General features: G+C 46.0%; 1 protein-coding gene across 1 annotated transcript; it reads left to right on the top strand.

The window, feature by feature from the left end:
- Window positions 1–3,199: 3,199 nt before the first annotated feature.
- Window positions 3,200–18,658, top strand: fam171b (family with sequence similarity 171 member B; the record flags this gene model as incomplete). The annotated part of the gene is made up of 8 exons (XM_083633144.1): window positions 3,200–3,374; window positions 7,948–8,181; window positions 14,301–14,393; window positions 14,815–14,973; window positions 15,602–15,772; window positions 16,265–16,381; window positions 16,794–16,917; window positions 17,356–18,658. 8 exons carry the CDS (start codon window positions 3,200–3,202, stop codon window positions 18,656–18,658), a joined length of 2,376 nt encoding a protein of 791 aa, XP_083489270.1.
- Between the last annotated feature and the right edge of the window lie 2,836 nt (window positions 18,659–21,494).

Below are 21,494 nucleotides of genomic sequence, written 5' to 3'. Positions count from 1 at the left end.
AATTCAGTCAACACAAAAAGGCTAAACAAACAAGCATTCTGAGGAAGAGTGTTCCACAACCTAGGAGCTACGGACTCAAAGGCTCGGTCACCTTTGGTTTTGAGCCTGGTGCAGGGGACAACCGGCCCTGGCCAGCAGACCTCAGTGACCTGCTGGGAACATGTGAGTGGAGCAGGTCACACAGATATACCTGACCATGCAGGGCTCGATATGTAATCACCAGAAACTTGAACGGGTTTGGTTCTGACCTGGTCAACCACCTGGCAGCAGAATTTTGGACCAGTTGGAGCTGGTCCAGAGATGATTTGCTGAGGCAAATAAAGAGAGAATTACAATAATCCAGGCGTCGGCATGTATCATTTCCAACTCAGAATGAGATACAACAGACCTGAGCTTTGCAATGTTTCTATGGTGGAGAAAACATAGGCTATGGACAAGGATTTGATGTGGTTGTCAAGGTGCATAGCCTGCCCTGATCAAAGATAACACCAAGATGTCTCATGTTGGAGCGCACATTTGTGTTAAGGGACCCAATACAGCTATAGCCACCTTAGAAGCAATGCTATTAGCAGCAACAATCAGAACTTCTGTTTTGTCAGCATTCCATTGTCAGCATTTCATTTAATTTAATCATTCATTGCATGTAGTCTTCTCTTGCAGTTTCCTAAGCAAAATAGTAGTCGGGTAAAGGGGGTATACTTGGATTCAGAAATCAGGGAAAGGGGCACTGAAGCTTGAGTTGTGAACTACACTATTCAAAGGGCTCTAGAAACTGTTTACTCCTTAGCTACTGACTGAAACTTCAAACGTACAATCTGCTGAATTCTGACTAATTTATTTCCAATCCTATTAAACCACATTTTTAACTGTTTTTCAATAGAGCATTGGTAATAAAAATAGACAACCATCATCAGGGATCTACTGAGAGAGGGCCGCCCCCCTACCTGCCAAATCCCGATGATGTAACAACAGCTCCCGTCTTAAGTGCATAAAGAAGCAAGACCCTTCACTCTGCCACTGTTTCTGGGTACCCCAATTATCATCACAGATGTGCTCCTTATCTGCTCTCAATGTATTTGCTAATGGAAACATGGAAGAACATTTCTTGACTAAAGTTAGGGGACTGAAAAAAGTCGTTTATTAACAGACGCTGTACGAGAAAGCGACCACTGCTCCTGGCCTGCCCCTCGGAGGAAAGGACATGCCTGGATGGGTTAAATGCAGAGGACACTTTTCACCGCCCAGCATGAGTGTGTTGTGGCCGCATGCATGTATTGTGGTGTTCGTGTGACAATAAAAGACGGGCTTGTCCGTTACGAGAGTTAATGGGAATATTGCAAAATATTATGTATCGTTGATCTTCCATTAAAAAAGGCCTATTGTTAACATACAGAGCTAAAATGTATGTTTTGTGATGATTTGTTTCTGAGGAATATATATATATATATATATATATATATATATATATATATATTTTATATATATATATATATATATATATATACAGTGTGTGTGTGTGTGTGTATATATATATATATATACATATATATATACATATATATATATATATATATACATATATATATATATATATATATATATATATATATATATATATATATATATATAGTTAAATGTGTGTGTATTATTACATTTGCAGACCACAGCATCGAGTGACACCTCTTCGGCAACATAAACAATCTTCGGTCATAACACACCCAGCTTCAGCACCACCAGAGCATCCTTTCTCCCCTCAGCACCACACCAGTTGGTTGCCAGGTTTGCAGTTTTTCAGCAGAATTGGGCTACTTTTGAGGTGGTGCTGCGTTGTTGTTTTTTGTTTGCTGGTTGGGTAGACCTATTTTACATGCAATTTAGGGCGTCCCCAGAAAGATAGGAATGTTTTAATTTCCATATTAACTATTTTATTGACTAGAAATTGACTGTTAGGTTTCACACTCTTCACTGTTATTCTGCCAATCTCTGAATGATTATGGAATAACTCAATCTTATCAGATGGGATCCCTGAGGTATGTTGAGAACCACTGGTCTAACAGCACAAAGCAATTTTATTTATGATAATATACTGTAGCCTACAAGGCCATTTTAGGACCTAAAAAACAGCAGTAGCGAGCACACTAAAATAAAGTCAATCAAGGTGCAGGGCCAAGGTAGAAATGTAAAATGGAGAAAAGGCCAGCACTCCAGAATGTCCTTTAAGCATTTACGTGCTGTACTATACCTTAAGGTATAGTACAGCACAGCAAACAACGTACGCGTTTCAGCCATGTCGATGGTTTCAGCAGGTAGCCTTCATCAGCCTATATGTGCCATATTGTTTATTTTATTTTATTTTATTTTATTTTATTTAATACGGTTTTGATTGACCTCCTTTACAATAATTCACTAATGTTTACAATCGGGGAAGCAAACTCATTAAAATATGCAATAATCATGCTCAGTCAGTGCCTATGATGGAATAGTGGCATTAGAATGTGCCAGAAGCCACACAATTTGGGCTTTTTATTGAAAAAAGCTTTCAATCTTGCTGACTTTCAATAGGCCTACTCTGTGCATGAGACTGCAAGACTGTCCAGTAACAGAGAGTAAGTTTGACATTTCTGTGCGATCTTGTAAAGTCCAGCGCGATGACCTCTTTAGCTTGACAATTATTTGTGAACCCCGGCTGCTTGTCTCATAAAGGACGCTGGATTCAGGTCGTAGGCTATCTACAAACGTGAATACCAGCATCCTGAGAAGGGCTAGGTGCATCATAGCTTTTCGCAAGCTGGTGGGGCCTCATGTTGTGCAGCAGGTGCCCATTATTTATATTTTTTCCGCCCCTGCCCTTGCAACTGCCTGAATCCGCCACTGGGTCAAATTCAAATTACATAGCCTAATCACGATCCCACAGGCATCCAGGAATTTAATTGAGCGAGGGGGCGTCTTTTTGTCTGGGGGGAAGGGGCGGAGTTAGGCCCACACCCACATTCTCGCCTCAGACTTTGACTGGCTTTGATTGGCCATTGTGCTGGTTTTTGTCACACGGACCTGGCAACCCTGACACCGAGATTGCAGAGACCCGTGAGAGCGACACGAGGCCTTCGTACACGGTGGACACACAGACACATCTCGGTGTTGTTGTTGTTGTTTGTTACGTTATGTTCGTTATGTCTTTGAGTCTGGGCTCCCTCTCGCCATGCCTGCCGCTGACCGTTACCTCCAGCTGCTCTCGGTGCTTCTGATCTGCTGTGGCCCGGATGGGGCGGTGGGCGGTGGCCTGCCCGGGGACAATGACGGCTCCACCGCCGCATGGCTCGCAGGAGACCCGCCCGCCTCCGGCACGACCGCTCCGGGCCAAGCGCTCTCTCCAGGTAAACACAACGACAGCACACCGTTCATCCTCTCTGCTTGGCTCAGAGACCATTGTTTTGGAAAATGGAAATGAGCTGTAACGATATTCAACATCGACTCCTATTACAGTCTATTCAATGATGAGAAGGATAGGAGAAATATCACCTGTCTTTGTTAAACTGTCTAAATGATTATTTAGTTGCAGCCATGTAGTTTAAGGCTTTTTTTTTATTTACTGTGCATATCATCATAATAGCCTATATCTCCTATAGGCTACCATTCATAGGGCAGTAGCCTACGTGAGGTGAGTCTCAACCATAGAGGTCTCAACCCTTTTCATGATCAAGGACCCCTAATTTACCACTAGCCTGTATCAGAGCCTTTGTCTCTGACCCAAATCGGAGAATATTTGTATTAGTCTATTATGTTTTTTTGTCCTGAATTCCGCCTATCTGTAGGCTATGTAGATAACAGAGACGATCAAAACACGAATTCTTCTACCTTCTCTAATTGTGTTAACTTATTGTAAATTAAATAATAGTGAAGTTTAACAGTTAATCTTTTTCAAATTCAGCATTTCACATTAGCAATGTAGCCTATATGGGGATACCTTAAAAATGGCCAAACATGCAGGCTACATACAGGCTAGAATGATGACATTCGATCAAAATATGTTGAGAAATATGTAGAGTGGCAACAAGAAGATAGCTCTGAAGAAAGAAAATATATTTCCATATTTCACATGAATGCCGTCTTCATGTGCAAATGCATTCTTGGCTCTTGGGTAATTCTGTGGTTAATTTAAGGCATATCTCGAAACATATCTGAAATTGTGTGTGTGTGTGTGTGTGTGTGTGTGTGTGTGTGTGTGTGTGTGTGTGTGTGTGTGTGTGTGTGTGTGTGTGTTTCGGTATTTGCTCCATTGCAGAAAGAACTGGCACCTCAATATGAGACATGATGTTATTGTTATGTATACTGGTATGTGTGATACAGTATACCGTAATGTATATACTCAATGAGCAATATCTTGTGGAAATAAAAGAGCAGATAAAATGAACAATCAAAGGAAACCTATGCTATATACCATCCATCAAAAACCTATGTTCTCTGTAAACTCTTAACTGTCTTAAACGAAGGGCTAGGATAGGCTATTTTTCACAGCCAGTCTAGCTGTCAGACTAATAGGATTAAGATGTATAATGTTGAGGTCTGAGGGATTGGGGGTGTTATCGTTGATGGCCAGAGCAGGTGAATATTAATCCTTTGCTATACTGTGCTGATGCAGTAGCTCATGGCCGCTGGTGGCCTCAACAACACTGCAAATGCTTTGTTTACAATATAAGTGGGTGTGTGTATAGTGGGTGTCTCCCATGCGCCCCCACCGGCAGGCACCACAAAATATTTACACACGCTCTCTCTAGTACCTCCACCGGCCGTGTCTGTCTCTCAGTCACAGGTATATAGACTCTAGACATAAAGTATAAATCACATTGTTGCTGTCATTTGTCTGCTTTGGGATAGCTCACATTTCTGGATTATATATATATATATATTTTAGCACAATGCAACAAAAGAGTTCAATTTCAAAACACTTGGTTGCCTTTTTGGGGCGCGGGGGGGGGGGGGGGGTTACCTGTATTGCTGAAATACTGATGATTACTCTGTCTACATCTAAAATGTTACTACTTCCCAAGTAAAAGGCATACGACAAATAACATGAGTGAGGTACTTTCAAGTATCATCTTATTCAAATTGTGATATTTTGGTGGTAGTTTGCATTGACACTCTTTATATGTCAGACTCAGCACATACTGACACATGTTGTCGACGTACCGTTTTCTCCCCAATTATACTTGGCTAATTCCCTGTCAGGGTGTGCTGGTCGCGTGTATACTTTTCACAACACAGTGGGGGCAAAACCACGGCCACGCCCGCATGACTCGACCGGAAGAAGCCCCGCGTCGCTCTGCTAGCTTAGCAAGCTAGCAAAACGCTCACCTAAAAAGTTATTTATTAACCCAATCTTTTCCCTAACCGCAAGATTAAACCTTTAGAAAACTTCATGCCAATTGTAACTTCAAGCAGAGATGATTTGTTTGCCTCTTTGTGATCATCCATTACACATCGTTTTTTACGCCCTTCTGCTGCAGACTGCCTGCAATCCGACAGCCTCCACTCCGGAATACGCGGTCAAACTAGCCGCCGCGTTATTTTGCGGTGCATTGATACAGTTGATTGTCGTAAAATGCCGCATCATGTTATGGTCATTGACTTTTCTTTCTCAGATCACCATCACCATTTAAAAATTGTAATTGTATTGCTTTCATAGTAATGTTAATCGCTGCATGGGTGACACTGCAGCCCCCAATATACTACTACTAGAGATGGTGATTACTTTTAAAAGCCAAGAAAAAACAATGTATCTGTTGTATTACTTAAATAATGTCATATTATATGCATAACGTTATATATATCCATGTACCGTAATTCATGTCATATTATGCATAAAGTGTATATCCGCTCTGCTGCATAACGGGCGATCTTCATTCATCTTTCCAAAGTATTTTCCAAGCTTGCCGGCTTCCGTGCGAGCGAGCTGAAGTGATGTGAGCAAGGTGGGCGTGGTTTCAACTGGGTTGTGAAAAGTATACACGTGTCCCGCGTGTTGCTCCAACCCCTCTGCCGATCTGGGGAGAGTTGTAGACTAGCACATGCCTCCTCCTATACATGTGCAGTCATCAGACGCTTCTTTTCACCTGACAGCGAGTTGTTTCACTGGCATGTGGGAGGATCATGCTATTCCCCCCAGTTCCCCTCCCGACCAACCAGAGGAGGCACTAGTGCAGTGACCAGGATACATACCCTTAATCCGGCTTCCCACCCGCAGACAGGGTGCACTAGTGCCTGTATGGACACCCGACCAAGCTGAAGGTAACACAGGGGCTCGAACCTGCGACCCTCATGTTGGTAAGCAAGGAAATCTACTGCTGCACTACCACCCACTTTTACTACAAAAGAGATTTTTGTCCTCTGATTTTGGTTATTTAATTTATAAGGATTGCGTGGTTTGACAAAGTTCTACAACCCTTGGGTCTACGAAACACTTCCAAGGTGAAAATGAAGAAGTAGCGTGGCTCTTTGAAGTAGGCCTGTCTGCACTCTGCACATGGGCGTGTGCATGAACACTTATGTATGCAAGAATGTTAGAGGGGAAGAAACATGAACATCAAACATGGCATGTGGCTTCTTCTCTCTGCTGCCACTTGCTTTTCATGCATTTTTCATTCTCTTAGCGATTCAGTTGTGCCTCGCCCATCACTTTTTCATGGTGAGCCAGGTCAAAGGTCACCGAGGGAGGTTGCTGAGAGCATGCTGTGGAGGCAGGTCTGCATACAGATAGCATACATGTGGACACGACACGTACTGATCAGGGGAGGAAATGACCGTCCACAAATGAAATGCTGGGAACTTTGGTTTTGAAGTATTAATAAATAACTGCAAGCTTAATTGACCCTACCAGTCATGTTGGTAGGTAACTAACTCTAACTCAAACCCCATTAGCTTCAGTTGACCATTTGATGTATGTTTTTGGCACTGTGGTGGTGAGCCAACTAACTTCTGTATTCTGTTAGAGCTTAAGGCACCGATAGGGAGCCGAAAGCTGATATCCCATTCAAACAGACTGCTGCTAACTACTTACTGTAGGTCTGTTTGTAATCGCTACAAATGCACTGTGGGATTGTGCAGAGTCTGTACTTGATCTCTGCATGCTGTGCCTTTATAACTATCATGATGGAATATCCATTCTGTTCTCCAAAAGCTGGCTTAAAAGGAAGTATTCTGTGTGTTTTTTTTGCAATAACTACGGATGCTGTTAACTTTTAACATTGCTGTTATGGCCGATAACCGATATTTACCGATGTCGATATGATCTGCATGAAAACACATTTCTATAATAAAATGTTGTACATACTGAAAAACATGTAATCACTGTGAATTTGAAAAACAAATGCATTTCTTTATTTCCAAAACATTTGAAAAAGCCCATGAATCATAGATTTACCGCATTGTTTCCTCTCAATGTAAACATTTTGGCTGATACCGATAACCGATAACCATTGCAACATCCGACCGATGCCGATATGTAAAAAAGAATACTAACATCGGCCGATGCCGATATGATTGCCGATATATCGTGCATACTCCCTAGCAATAACCTCACATCAATTAGTTGTGACATCCCACCACTTTGTGAGTATATTGCTGGTCTCTGCATGTCTTCTTTGATGCACTTGTTATCATAATGTATCAATCAGCTGTTGCATTCTCTACAGTACTAAATGCCAAATTATAAACAGTCAGAAAGTTTTCATACACGAAAAAGGACAATGGATTTTGGAAGTCTAGGAGAAAGTCAACAAGCTGTCAATGGGAGGGGATACATGCATTATGGACTATGGACGCCCGACCAAGCCGGAGGTAACACAGAGGATCGAACCTGCGACCCTCGTGTTGGTAGGCAGGGAACCTATCGCTGCACTACCCTGACGCCCACGTTAGCATGTTTCTAAATGTGTGCTGTCCTCTTTCCAGCGGCAGAGTTTGCCCTGAAGGTCCTGGTGAGGGACATGGTGACCCGTCAGTCACTGTCTGGGGCCTTGGTGGATGTTTACGTGAACCACACGGTGAGGAGCTCCGCCCGGACCGGGGAGAGGGGCGAGGTCCTGCTCTGGGTGCCCTACAGCCCCGACCTCAGCCTCACCCTCCTGGGCAACATGGAAGGCTACGTGCCCAGCCCGCTACCCTGGAGCACCTCCAAGAGACCCAGTGAGTAGCGCCTAAAATAGTTGTTTTTTCCAAACCTTTATGTATCAGAGGAAGATTGGCTGAGCAGCTTTACTGGAGGAATTGGGGATTCAGTCCTTTAGATCAGGGGTTCTCAATGTGGGGTCCGGGCGGACCCCCAGGGGTGCTTGAGGAAGTTCCAGGAGGTCCCCAGCAAATTGATGAATTGTTAAACATCACCATTATTTACTTGACAAGAAGTTACAACAATTGGAGGATGTAGAAGAATGACTATTTTGGTCATAGTTTCACTGGTATATCTCTACCTACAATACAGACCATGGAATTCTGGCAAAATTCTCAGATTTGGGTCTGAAAATTGTCATTAATTGGGGGTCCGTGGCCCCAATGTGGACTAAATTAGGGGTGTTTGATATGAAAAGGGTTGAGCATCTCTGCTATAGTTGGCCGTTGTTGAGTAAAGTATTTATTTATCTTCCAAGTATTTTTATTTCAAAGTACCGCACAGATAGGAATACAAGATGAGTAACAAATGTTTCATATTTTCAGTTCACCCATCCCACCACCCCCCGCCCCAACCCTTCCCTACAGGGTACACATTATGTTTCCGTGCAGTGACAAAATGAAAGCAATAATAATGTTGGACTGAATCATTTCCAGAATATTGGATCCAAGTTACATGAACTGAAATAAAATGTATTTATTTATCTAAATAATAATATTTATAAATCTAATACATCTATTTATACAGGGGGAGTCTCACTGAGAGCAATGCTCTCTTTTTCAGGAGCACCCTGTTCACATTCACATGTGCAAGCTGACCAGTACAACCACAGTCTGATCTGCTGGCCACTGATCAGTTGGGGTTAGGGGCCTTGCTCAAGGGCACCTCGGTGGTGGTAATGAGGGAGGGGCAGGTGCTTCCTTTTCACTCTCCCCACCCAGATTTATCCTGCCGGTCCCGGGGATTGAACCGACGACCTTCCGGTCACAAGCTCGCTTCTCTAACCATTGGGCCACCACTGCTCCAAGTATTCACTCATATTCAGTTACCTTTGTAAGATACTCCATCCACCCAAAGGTATTTGAATCATTTGACATGGTGCCTGTACCGCTGTTCCGCATAAATTCATTGATTGAATTTGAGAGTAAAGTATTTCTTATTCACTCTCTTAGCCTAAAATGTTCCCATCCAGCTACCTTTCAGTCATAAGCCCGCCTCTTTAAACTCAGTAGCTGCCATCCAATAGTGTTGAGTCGTGAACAGTAAAGGTGAGGTTGAGGATAAGGTCACGGGCACCTTTGAAACACTGAACGGTTATGAGTTGGTATAAGAAGGCTCTCATTCCAAAATTACTTTAATGTTGCAAAACCACAGAGGATTCTGTCCTCAAAACCAGAGCTATTTTGGAAGCTTAGGATGACTCACAACCTACAGTATATAGTTACCTGTAATGTACCTAAAGCTAAATCATTATGTAACAGTCTAAATCACAAACTGGGTGCTGCAACAGAGAAAGCCATCTCATCTAATCTCATCATCTTTGTCATTTCCTTGTGTCTCTCCCCATCTTGCCTGTGTGTGTCTCTGCTGTCACCTATACAATAAAGCAGAAATGTCATAATAAAAATGATAAACAACAAAATAGATATTTCTCCTTAGAAGAGCAGACACATTATGAGCAGAATAGAATGAAATACTTGAGAAAGCTTTAGAAAACATGCTGTCCACTCAGTTCATGACGAAACAGTTGAAAAATAGCCGACTAGTCTTGCTGTTGACATAATGTATATTCATAAATAAATGAATAAACATTTTGTACGCATTTATTTACTTTAATGCCAGGCAGCTAGAGTATTCCCACCTTCTCAGGGCTGAATTATTTAGGTTTGTTACAGATTGATCAGCTCTCTGCGACAACATACAACGTTGACACTAAGGTTTGTTCATGATGAAGCAGTTCACAGCACCGCATGGCAAAGTGGAATTGAACGGCGCCGTGCGCTACACTCATTTTATTGATTGTTTCTAAAGCGGTGCGTGTCTGTCGCCAAGGCTCGGGTGAAACATAGCCCCGCCCCCTGCCTCAGCCAACTGTCTTTGTCCTGCACTGAAGCCCCAGCTGAGGGGGGCAGGGGGGGGACCCAAGGGGTTGGGTCTCACTGGGCGGGCAGCCCCTATTGTCTGTGCTTCCATCCTTTCTCTCTGTTCTGAGTGAGACCGAGGCCTTGGAGAGAGGGAGAGAGAGGAGAGGGAGAGAGAGGCCTTGGAGAGAGGGAGACAGAGGCCTTGGAGAGAGGGAGACAGAGGCCTTGGAGAGAGGGAGAGAGAGGCCTTGGAGAGAGGGAGAGAGAGGCCTTGGAGAGAGGGAGACAGAGGCCTTGGAGAGAGGGAGAGAGAGGCCTTGGAGAGAGGGAGACAGAGGCCTTGGAGAGAGGGAGAGAGAGGCCTTGGAGAGAGGGAGACAGAGGCCTTGGAGAGAGGGAGAGAGAGGCCTTGGAGAGAGGGAGACAGAGGCCTTGGAGAGAGGGAGAGAGAGGCCTTGGAGAGAGGGAGAGAGAGGCCTTGGAGAGAGGGAGAGAGAGGCCTTGGAGAGAGGGAGAGAGGCCTTGGAGAGAGGGAGACAGGGGCCTTGGAGAGAGGCCTTGGAGAGAGGGAGAGAGAGGCCTTGGAGAGAGGCCTTGGAGAGAGGGAGAGAGAGGCCTTGGAGAGAGGCCTTGGAGAGAGGGAGAGAGAGGCCTTGGAGAGAGGGAGACAGAGGCCTTGGAGAGAGGGAGAGAGAGGCCTTGGAGAGAGGGAGACAGAGGCCTTGGAGAGAGGGAGAGAGAGGCCTTGGAGAGAGGGAGACAGAGGCCTTGGAGAGAGGGAGAGAGAGGCCTTGGAGAGAGGGAGAGAGAGGCCTTGGAGAGAGGGAGAGAGAGGCCTTGAAGAGAGGGAGAGAGAGGCCTTGGAGAGAGGGAGACAGAGGCCTTGGAGAGAGGGAGAGAGAGGCCTTGGAGAGAGAGAGACAGAGGCCTTGGAGAGAGGGAGAGAGAGGCCTTGGAGAGAGGGAGAGAGAGGCCTTGGAGAGAGTGGGGAGAGAGGCCTTGGAGAGAGGGAGAGAGAGGCCTTGGAGAGAGGGAGAGAGAGGCCTTGGAGAGAGTGGGGAGAGAGGCCTTGGAGAGAGGGAGAGAGAGGCCTTGGAGAGAGGGAGAGAGAGGCCTTGGAGAGAGGGAGAGAGAGGCCTTGGAGAGAGAGATACAGAGGCCTTGGAGAGAGGGAGAGAGAGGCCTTGGAGAGAGGGAGAGAGAGGCCTTGGAGAGAGGGAGAGAGAGGCCTTGGAGAGAGTGGAGAGAGAGGCCTTGGAGAGAGGGATAGAGAGGCCTTGGAGAGAGGGAGAGAGAGGCCTTGGAGAGAGTGGGGAGAGAGGCCTTGGAGAGAGGGAGAGAGAGGCCTTGGAGAGAGGGAGACAGAGGCCTTGGAGAGAGAGAGGCAGAGGCCTTGGAGAGAGGGAGACAGAGGCCTTGGAGAGAGGGAGAGAGAGGCCTTGGAGAGAGGGAGAGAGAGGCCTTGGAGAGAGGGAGAGAGAGAGAGGCCTTGGAGAGAGGGAGACAGAGGCCTTGGAGAGAGGGAGAGAGAGGCCTTGGAGAGAGTGGGGAGAGAGGCCTTGGAGAGAGGGAGAGAGAGGCCTTGGAGAGAGGGAGAGAGAGGCCTTGGAGAGAGGGAGAGAGAGGCCTTGGAGAGAGGGAGACAGAGGCCTTGGCGAGAGAGAGACAGAGGCCTTGGAGAGAGGGAGAGAGAGGCCTTGGAGAGAGGGAGACAGAGGCCTTGGAGAGAGAGAGACAGAGGCCTTGGAGAGAGAGAGACAGAGGCCTTGGAGAGAGGGAGAGAGAGGCCTTGGAGAGAGGGAGAGAGAGGCCTTGGAGAGAGAGAGACAGAGGCCTTGGAGAGAGGGAGACAGAGGCCTTGGAGAGAGAGAGACAGAGGCCTTGGAGAGAGGGAGACAGAGGCCTTGGAGAGAGAGAGACAGAGGCCTTGGAGAGAGGGAGACAGAGGCCTTGGAGAGAGGGAGAGAGAGGCCTTGGAGAGAGGGAGAGAGAGGCCTTGGAGAGAGGGAGAGAGAGAGGCCTTGGAGAGAGGGAGACAGAGGCCTTGGAGAGAGGGAGAGAGTGGGGAGAGAGGCCTTGGAGAGAGGGGGGAGAGAGGCCTTGGAGAGAGTGGGGAGAGAGGCCTTGGAGAGAGGGGGGAGAGAGGCCTTGGAGAGAGGGGGGAGAGAGGCCTTGGAGAGAGTGGGGAGAGAGGGGGGAGAGAGGCCTTGGAGAGAGGGGGGAGAGGCCTTGGAGAGAGGGAGAGAGAGGCCTTGGAGAGAGTGGGGAGAGAGGCCTTGGAGAGAGGGAGAGAGAGGCCTTGGAGAGAGGGAGAGAGAGGCCTTGGAGAGAGGGAGAGAGAGGCCTTGGAGAGAGGGAGACAGAGGCCTTGGCGAGAGAGAGACAGAGGCCTTGGAGAGAGGGAGAGAGAGGCCTTGGAGAGAGGGAGACAGAGGCCTTGGAGAGAGAGAGACAGAGGCCTTGGAGAGAGAGAGACAGAGGCCTTGGAGAGAGGGAGAGAGAGGCCTTGGAGAGAGGGAGAGAGAGGCCTTGGAGAGAGAGAGACAGAGGCCTTGGAGAGAGGGAGACAGAGGCCTTGGAGAGAGAGAGACAGAGGCCTTGGAGAGAGGGAGACAGAGGCCTTGGAGAGAGAGAGACAGAGGCCTTGGAGAGAGGGAGACAGAGGCCTTGGAGAGAGGGAGAGAGAGGCCTTGGAGAGAGGGAGAGAGAGGCCTTGGAGAGAGGGAGAGAGAGAGGCCTTGGAGAGAGGGAGACAGAGGCCTTGGAGAGAGGGAGAGAGTGGGGAGAGAGGCCTTGGAGAGAGGGGGGAGAGAGGCCTTGGAGAGAGTGGGGAGAGAGGCCTTGGAGAGAGGGGGGAGAGAGGCCTTGGAGAGAGGGGGGAGAGAGGCCTTGGAGAGAGTGGGGAGAGAGGGGGGAGAGAGGCCTTGGAGAGGGGGGAGAGAGGCCTTGGAGAGAGGGGGGAGAGAGGCCTTGGAGAGAGGGAGAGAGAGGCCTTGGAGAGAGTGGGGAGAGAGGCCTTGGAGAGAGTGGGGAGAGGGAGAGAGAGTTGAGGTTTGTCAGGATGGGGGGATGGTGCAAGTGTTTGGAAGGGTGGAAACGGAGGGATGAAAGAATAACAGGCAGCATGCTGACGAGGCACGCTTCGCCATACATCTTGTATTACTATCATTGAAAGTATCATATAGCTTGAAATTCCATCGTGTTTGGCTTCGCTCCGCATCGTCAGAGGCACCTCCCTTTTATGCCATCCAACCAACCACACTGCTGAACACTAAAAAAGAAGCACTTGAAACGGTGTCGCCATCTGCTGGTGGCATTGCCGGTCTCAGGCTATGTCGTATGAGTCACTGTACACCGCTTTTGTGTCCTGAAAACACAGGAGAAGGCAGAGAAACACGTCTATGAAAATACATATTTGTAGCTCGTGTTTTGATCATTTCATTGCATGTCAAGTCTATTTATAGCCCTAATTCACAGGCAGGTCTCTAAGGGCTTCACAGAAAATAGTCTAGCTAGATCTACCTAAACACAATCAATAAAGAGAAACTGGACAACTTATATAAACAAGCATGGCAGGAGAGGGAGAAAAGAAAGAAAGAAAGAAAGAAGAAAGAAAGAAAGAAAGAAAGAAGAAAGAAAGAAAGAAAGAAAGAAAGAAAGAAAGAAAGAAAGAAAGAACACTGAATAGATGAGCAGATTTGAGCAAGGCAAACAATTGAACTACAGTATCCTGCAGCCCTCAGCCTGGACCCCAACAAGCAACACAAGGCAAACAATCTAGCTCACTGCTTCACAAACGTTTCACCTCATGGACCCCTAAATTGACCCAAGGATCAAATTAAAGTTCAAATAAATGTTTCCCCTTTTGCTGGGGACCCCTGGAACCCACATCTGTGTCCTTTCGCTCAATTTTCTTCTGCATGGAAAACTATACTGCCACTTACACAGTATTAGCTTTTTGTTGACACAGTATTTGCTTTTTGTTGACACACCGCATTTGTCGAACTTGTGTTTGATTTGTGTGTGTGTGCCTTGTGTTTGTGCCCCTGCAGTATTCTCTTCTGTGACCCTGCTGCTGCTCCCTCATAACCAGGGCAACATCTGGCTGTTTGAAGACTCAGTTCTCATCACTGGGAAGTTACCTGGTACGTGTCCCCACGTTCAATTAAGCAATTCTAGAAATATTGCGTTCCTTTCTAGCATCCCTCGCTGCCTCGCATGCTACGCAGGCTCACCTGCTCAACTGGCAGCGCTCATTTCTACCTCCCGTGCCTTGTTGGTTTGCCCTCGAGGTCTCGCCCGCTGCGTGTGCTCGGCCCCTGCCCGCCCCGCCCCGCCTTATTAGAGTACTGAGATAATCTCACTAGTATAATAAGGCGTATAATCTCACTGAGATTACACGAGAGGGTGTGCTTTATGATTATTGGCTATTATGAGCATGGATATGAGTCATGTGTGCTGTTATGCTGATTTGGGCACGTTCTAAATGTCTATTTGACCAATCTGATTGCTTGGTGGGAACTTCCTGTTTGGGATGTATATTAATATCCCATGTTGTCTTCACAGATAGTTCATCCCAGCCCAACATTCAATTCCCCAAGAACCTGCTCACACTCTCTGAGAACAGCAACGTCTCCTCCGTGACCGCTTACCTGACTGTACCACAGCACCACCTAGCCAAGGACTGTGGCAACTGCACTCCAGGCATCATCATCAGCAAATCAGGTGAGCTTTCTCTAAGGATGTGTTAAATCTACTCTTGAGTTTTAAAATCTTCCATTTCCAGGGTTCCCACGGCTCTGAAATCATGAAGAATTAAGGCTTTGAAGGTTTTTGAAAATGGGCATAAATAGACATGGATCATTGAAAGTGCAAGAATGGAAATTTAAGTTCTTTTGATTTTTTCTTTTACTTAACGTTATTAAATAGGTTTAACACAGCACAGTTGAGAAGGGTTTACACACATTCCAGCTTCATTCTGTCTTTTTAGTTGTTGTCTGTGAGCTTCTGTAAAGGTGGAAGGTTATCATTATGAAAAATTATCAGTGTTCTAACAGTATAATTAACCTCGATCCGCGTCTCAAAACTATGCCATGCTGGGTCCTTGAATTTGAGGGAATTTGGCCTGAAAAGTCCTTGAATTTGATGTTTAAGGTGTGGATAGCGTGTATGTCTCTCAAAGTGGGAAAAAAATATGACAATAGGGTGAGCAGAGTGATTTAAATGAGAATTCCGTTTCAGATGACGCATCTGTTATATCTCTGATCTGGGGTGAGTATTGTCATGTTTACTAACAGGTCTCAGATGGACTTCTCCTCTCACTCTAGTCTCCTGCATGTGTTACTGTTTTCAGTGTACAGGAGCGTCGAGCTGAAGGCGGTGGCAGCCATTAGTGTTCTACTGTACTCTGGTGGTGAGCAGCTCCAAGTTCGAGGGCCCATCCAGATCAGCTTGCCCCTGGGACACACCACCAACCTCAGGGCCTCTGATACTGTGCCAGCCTGGGCCTTCAACATCAAGACTGGTAGGAAAAACTGTTATTTAAAAGCTGTTGTATTAAAGCCAAAATAACCATTTCCTTCTTGAGTATTATTGCTAAAATAATACTTAACAAGGCAATAAATAATTCATGTAAACTCATAATCCAGGAGATAAGTGTTCTCAAAGTGGGGTCCAGGGACCCCCAGCGGTCTTTGACGGGGTTCCAGGGGGTCCCCACTCCCCAGCAAAAACGTGGGTAATTTATTTTCCATATAATACCATCCATTAGTAACTCAATGACAGAATGTATGCCTGTTTTGGTAATCTAAAAGCAAAAATCTTATCAGATGGGGGACCCTGGGACACAATCTTATCAACTGGGGGTTCGTGGTTTAATTTGTCAGTTTAGGGGTCCTTGGCATGAAAAAGTTTGAGAACCAACCAATGCTGTAGAGTAGCTGCATTGATTGATATTATTGACTGAATCTGTGATGCGTAGCAACAGAAAAACCAAAGTATTCTCTCTTATTTGAAGGTGCCTGGGAGACTCAGGGTCTGGGGATAGTGAAAAAGGTCAGTGATGGCCTGGTCTGGACGTACACAGCCTCTCATCTTGGATACTGGATTGCTGCCCCTATGCCCTCATCAAATGGTATCACAACATGGGAATATTAAACGTTTTTGAATTCAATGTCTTGTAAATGCTAACAACAGAAAGAAATGGGTAAACCCAAGAAGGACCTGGAGCACTTGATTCACTGGAATTGATCTAATTCACTAGGTGCAGACCAACGTTTCGACGCGACACCGTCTTCATCAGAGTCAAAACGTTTTGACTTTGCACCTACTCAATTAAATCCATTCCAGTGAATGGAGTGCTCCAGGTCCTTCTTGGGTTTACCCATTTCTTTCTGTTGTGAATACTGTCCTGTCCTGAGAGCACCCACCTCCCTCTGTGGAGGGGCTGATACCCCCTAAGATACTCCTCTACCTTGTCATGTAAATGCTGTTTGTACAAAGTGTTCTGAAATCTGTATTGTATATCTATAACTTTGTCCATCCAGATTACATGGGACATGCAAACTCTATGGATTTCATATCGTACCACAACTACCTGCTAATGGGAATACTGGGAGGAACGTTGGTCATAGTGATTGGATTTCTTTCTGTCTTGCTGTGTCACTGCGGGTAAGAAATCATTGCAGTCAAATGACTAGTTAAATATCAGTTTTGATCATGAAGAAACACCTTGTGTTGTGTATTATATTGAACTCAAATGATATTCATTTGCCTTATAATTCCCACATCTTGAACTAGGACATTCATTCTTTTCAGAATAACTAGATATACGGTATAAGGTTGGTAGAAATGACAATGACTGAAACAGCTCATAAAATACCTCATACATTACCCTCATGAATTACCTCATGAATTACCTCATGAATTCATTTGATTCAACAACCTCTGTTGTATGAGGGATGAAGGACAAATGAAAGTGCCTGCTGAGGAAAAACAGCAGTCTAAAATTAGAAATGGTGAGGAATCCCTTTCGGCCTGACATGTTTGGAATGCAGCCATCTAGAACTCTGGTTTATCTTGATCACATTTTCTGTCTCCCACCCACAGAGGTTCCCGTCGAGAGCCCAGGAGAAGGAGAGCACGCTTTTCCAAGCTGGCGGTTCTGAAAAAGGACCAGACCACCTCGACCCACATGGAAGAGGGTTTGTTGTTCCATTCCGGTGCCCACAGCCTGGCTTCACGCAGTGTTCAGTGCGAGCCCTCCTCCACGCCCAGGCACAAAGCCAACTACAACATCTACGTGGAAGACCCAGGGACTCACGCCGCGGCTCCCCTGTACGAGAACATGGCGCCGGATCGGACGAAAGGTCCCCAGCAACCGCATCACTACATCAACAGCGAAGAGGTGGCTCGAATCCGGGAGAAGTCTGAACAGAACCGGGGCAACATGAACTCAGATAACTTCTTCCAAGACAAGCTGGTTCACATGTACAACCAGCCGGTGGCCATCATACAGGCTCCAGAGCTTTTCAGTGCTCAGGAGCAACAGCTGAAGTCTGCCACCTTCCCTCGTAACGGAGGTGAGTACGATGCTCACTCAGAGCAGTCTAGTAAAGACGGCTACACCCAGACCCTCCCCAAAGTCCCTCACCACCACCCCCAAGCTGGAAACAACCCACAGCAGAGCAGCCAAGACGAGCCCCAGCCTCTGGAGACTCCTCCCCAAGGCCAAGTCCCCAATCCCGGCGTGTGGGGACGCTACACTAACCTCCTTGAATCCTCCGTCTCTGTGCCTGGGACTCTCAACGAGGCGGCTGGGATGGAGGCCTTCAGTGGGGGGCATGGAGTGCCCGGCGAGCTCCAGGGGATCTCAGAGCGCACCTTGCTGGAGCTGACTCGGGGAAAGTCCTCCTCGTCTCACCCCCGGGCCTGGTTCGTCTCCCTGGACGGGAAGCCGGCTGCCCAGGTGCGCCACTCTATCATTGAGCTCCAGAGCCGCCACCGTCCCCCGAGCAGCAACGACACCAGCCTGGACTCGGGGGTGGACATGAACGAGCCTCAGCAGAGCCTCCGCGAGGGGGAGCGCGACAGGCCTTCCATCAGGGCGTCTTCCCTCCCACACCACAGGGGGCGCTATGGTGAAGAGCCTGACCTGAGCAGCAGCGAGAGCGGTACCACGGCCACGTGCACGCCCGAGGACCCTTACCTCCGGAACATTTTAGACGGGAGCAGCGGGGCCATACCCAATATCCCTGAAGAGCGAGACGGGATGGATACGTCCAGCGCTCAGGAGGACAGCGAGTCGAGAGGCACGCCACCTCCGCGACGCCTGAGGAAGGTGAAGGGGAGGACAGAGAAGAGGAGTGCAAAGCACGTCCGTGAGGGGAGACCTCTGACCAAGCGAAGCTAGAGACGAGCGTTCTTCTTTCGTCATTCAGCGCTTCATTTAAATGTCCATTGAAAGGAACAGTTTACCCCAAAATGAAAATTCAGTTGTTATCTACTCACCCTCATGCTTGGGTGAAGTTTTTTAGTCCACAAAACATTTGTGTTTTTCCCCCAAGGAAACAGAGTTACACCATTCTCCTAAACAATGGAAGTGAATGGTGACCAACTTTAAAACCTAAAAAAAAAAGGAAAAAATACTGCTTGTCTGGCTTAATCCAAGTCTCCAGAAGCCCCCAAGATGCCAAGTTGACTTGAAAATACCTTGTTATTTAGCTGAAATCTTCATCTTCTTTTACTCGCGCTCACATAGGCATTGTTGTCGTTGGGTTATGCAATTGTCCAACCTTGCCAAAGAAAGCATTAACGTTACCGTAAGCTAGCTCAAGTACAAAAGCAGGATCTGTCATGTTGAAGCATTATGTAGCTACTGTCGATGTCTTTGTGCACCATGTTAACTGAAGATCACCAGCCAGATTCTTCACAGCAAAGTGTCCATGTGAACACCATGTCCCATAGCGATCCCATATAGAGGGTGCCTTCTTTCTGCCTGTAATCATTACATACTGTATGATGATATAAGGCACACTATTTGCCTCTATTTAGAACATCTGGTGAGCTTGCAGGATGGACACGGATACAGGTCTACTGTATGTGTAATGCACTTACCCTCACCATAATTGCCTGTTGTAAATATATATACACCGGGATGGAGATATAACTAAATATATGTATATGTGTGTGTATATATGTATATATATATATATATATATATATATATATATATACTGTATGTATATATATATATAGGGGCCTTCCCTATTCACAATGCTTAATCTGGTTTGGCCACACTGCCTCTCTCTACTCACATTCTGTTTGGTTCTGCGGATCCATCTGGCCTCCAGCAGGGGGCGGGCGTTTTCAGAAATTACAAAGTGCACAGGCCAATCAGGGACCTGCCTCGTAGTTGACATCATAACCTTCGTAAGGGATAATCAACTCCTAGATGTCCTTGAACGATTTTAATGCACGACGTGGAGGCAAAGTGCATTAAAATAATTTAACGCACACCTAGTTGATTAGAGTTGATTATCCCGCTTATACCTTGGTCATTTGCTAACAATATAAAATAAAAGCATTCGCAATGCAATGGAAACGATGTTCAGTGCGCTCCAGTAAATGGGACAAACCTTGGAGACCAGCCAGGCAACGTCGGGAGGTAACGTTAATCTAGTCCGCATACAGCGCCATCCTGTGGAGCTGCTGTGCTGCTTAATTAAACAGCTGTGCAGGTTGGGTAGCGGATTAATTTACAACATGTGATTACACTTGATGGACTACGTGTGCATTAAATGGTTTTAACGCACACCTGCCAGCCAATCAGAAAAGAGTATTCACCCAGACCATGGTACTGTATATCAACAATTAAACGACAACAAGAGGTGGCACCAGCAAAGGTTTTCGGTGGAAAATATGTTTTCACCATTCTTTAATTTGGTGAATTTGGATTTGACTGGATCTGACGCTGATTGGCTGGATTTGGCGTAGCTGATTGGCTGAAGGAGTTGTCTATCAAGGCAAGTACTCCCACTGAAATCACTGTGGATGGCTTGGAGTCCAGACCGAAATGTAGAATGTAACAATGTGAGATCATGTTATCAGGATGGTTTTATCAACGTGAAGAGAATGCACACGTGAAGTCTCAGTGAGGTGCTGCTGACGGGCAAAAATCCAATGAAAAAGAGGAAACTGCACACTCTGGCTCAGATGCAAAGATTTAGTCAAGTTGACTAAATCTTTGCATCTGAGCCAGAGTGTGCAGTTTCACAGGACTTGGCAAAGGCCACCAGGCCGAAACGTTGTCTTTTTACTAAATCTTTGCATCTGAGCCAGTGCCAGAGTGAGGTTTCCTCTTTTTCATGGTTTTAACCAGGCTATCTCTCTGCTTGATAAGAGAATCTCGGGTCCACTGGTTATACCATTGTTGGGATCATTTCACTGGCAATTTAAAAAGTAGAACGCAAAAAATTCAAAAGTTGAAATAACTCATGAGAAAACATGCTTCATATCCCATCTATTGAGTGCTGATTGGGAGTGAAAGTTCCCATTGTTATTGAATTTTGATTCTTCAACTTTCTGACTCCAACACTGGACCACACTGGATTTTGGAATAAGACACTGATGTACATTGTAAAGCTCAGCTGCCATTTTGAAGTCATCATATCTGACATTCAAGTCATAGCCTAGTTATTTTAGAATGCATGAAAATGAATGTTACATTGTGCGTGTATGAAAATATTTTGCATTTGACCCTAGAACCAAAATGAGGCAGACAACACATGACTTCTTTGTAGCTGTTAGCTTCAATAGCTAGCTGTTTGAATGGTTCATTTTCACAGTCTTTTCTTGAAAGGCGAATCAGAATTGTGATGCCATGAATGTATCTTTAGTTGCTTCAAAATAATACTAACTACTATAGCAATAATACCCCAAAAGGACATTCTTTATTGTGATTATGGGTATGACAACAGTGTCACCAATGTATCCACAACCGCAGTAAAGAAGATCAAGGATATTATGTTTAACCAAGGTATACTGACAGAAAGATTTTCTTCAAAGTAATATACAGTAAATACAGAAGAATCAAAAAGAATGGTTGGGAAATTCTTTGACCAATCATATTAAGCCTGAGTGGGGAGTTATTTCTGATTGGTTGGAAGGGTGCATTCTCTCTCCTTTCGCTCTTCTACCGATTGATGTGATGGCTGTCCTGACCTGAGTCAACTGAAGCACACAACACT

The sequence above is a fragment of the Poromitra crassiceps genome (assembly GCF_964638095.1).
Source record: "Poromitra crassiceps genome assembly, chromosome: 3".
Classification (NCBI taxonomy): Eukaryota; Metazoa; Chordata; class Actinopteri; order Beryciformes; family Melamphaidae; genus Poromitra; species Poromitra crassiceps.
This window is presented reverse-complemented; position numbering and strand designations above follow the sequence as displayed.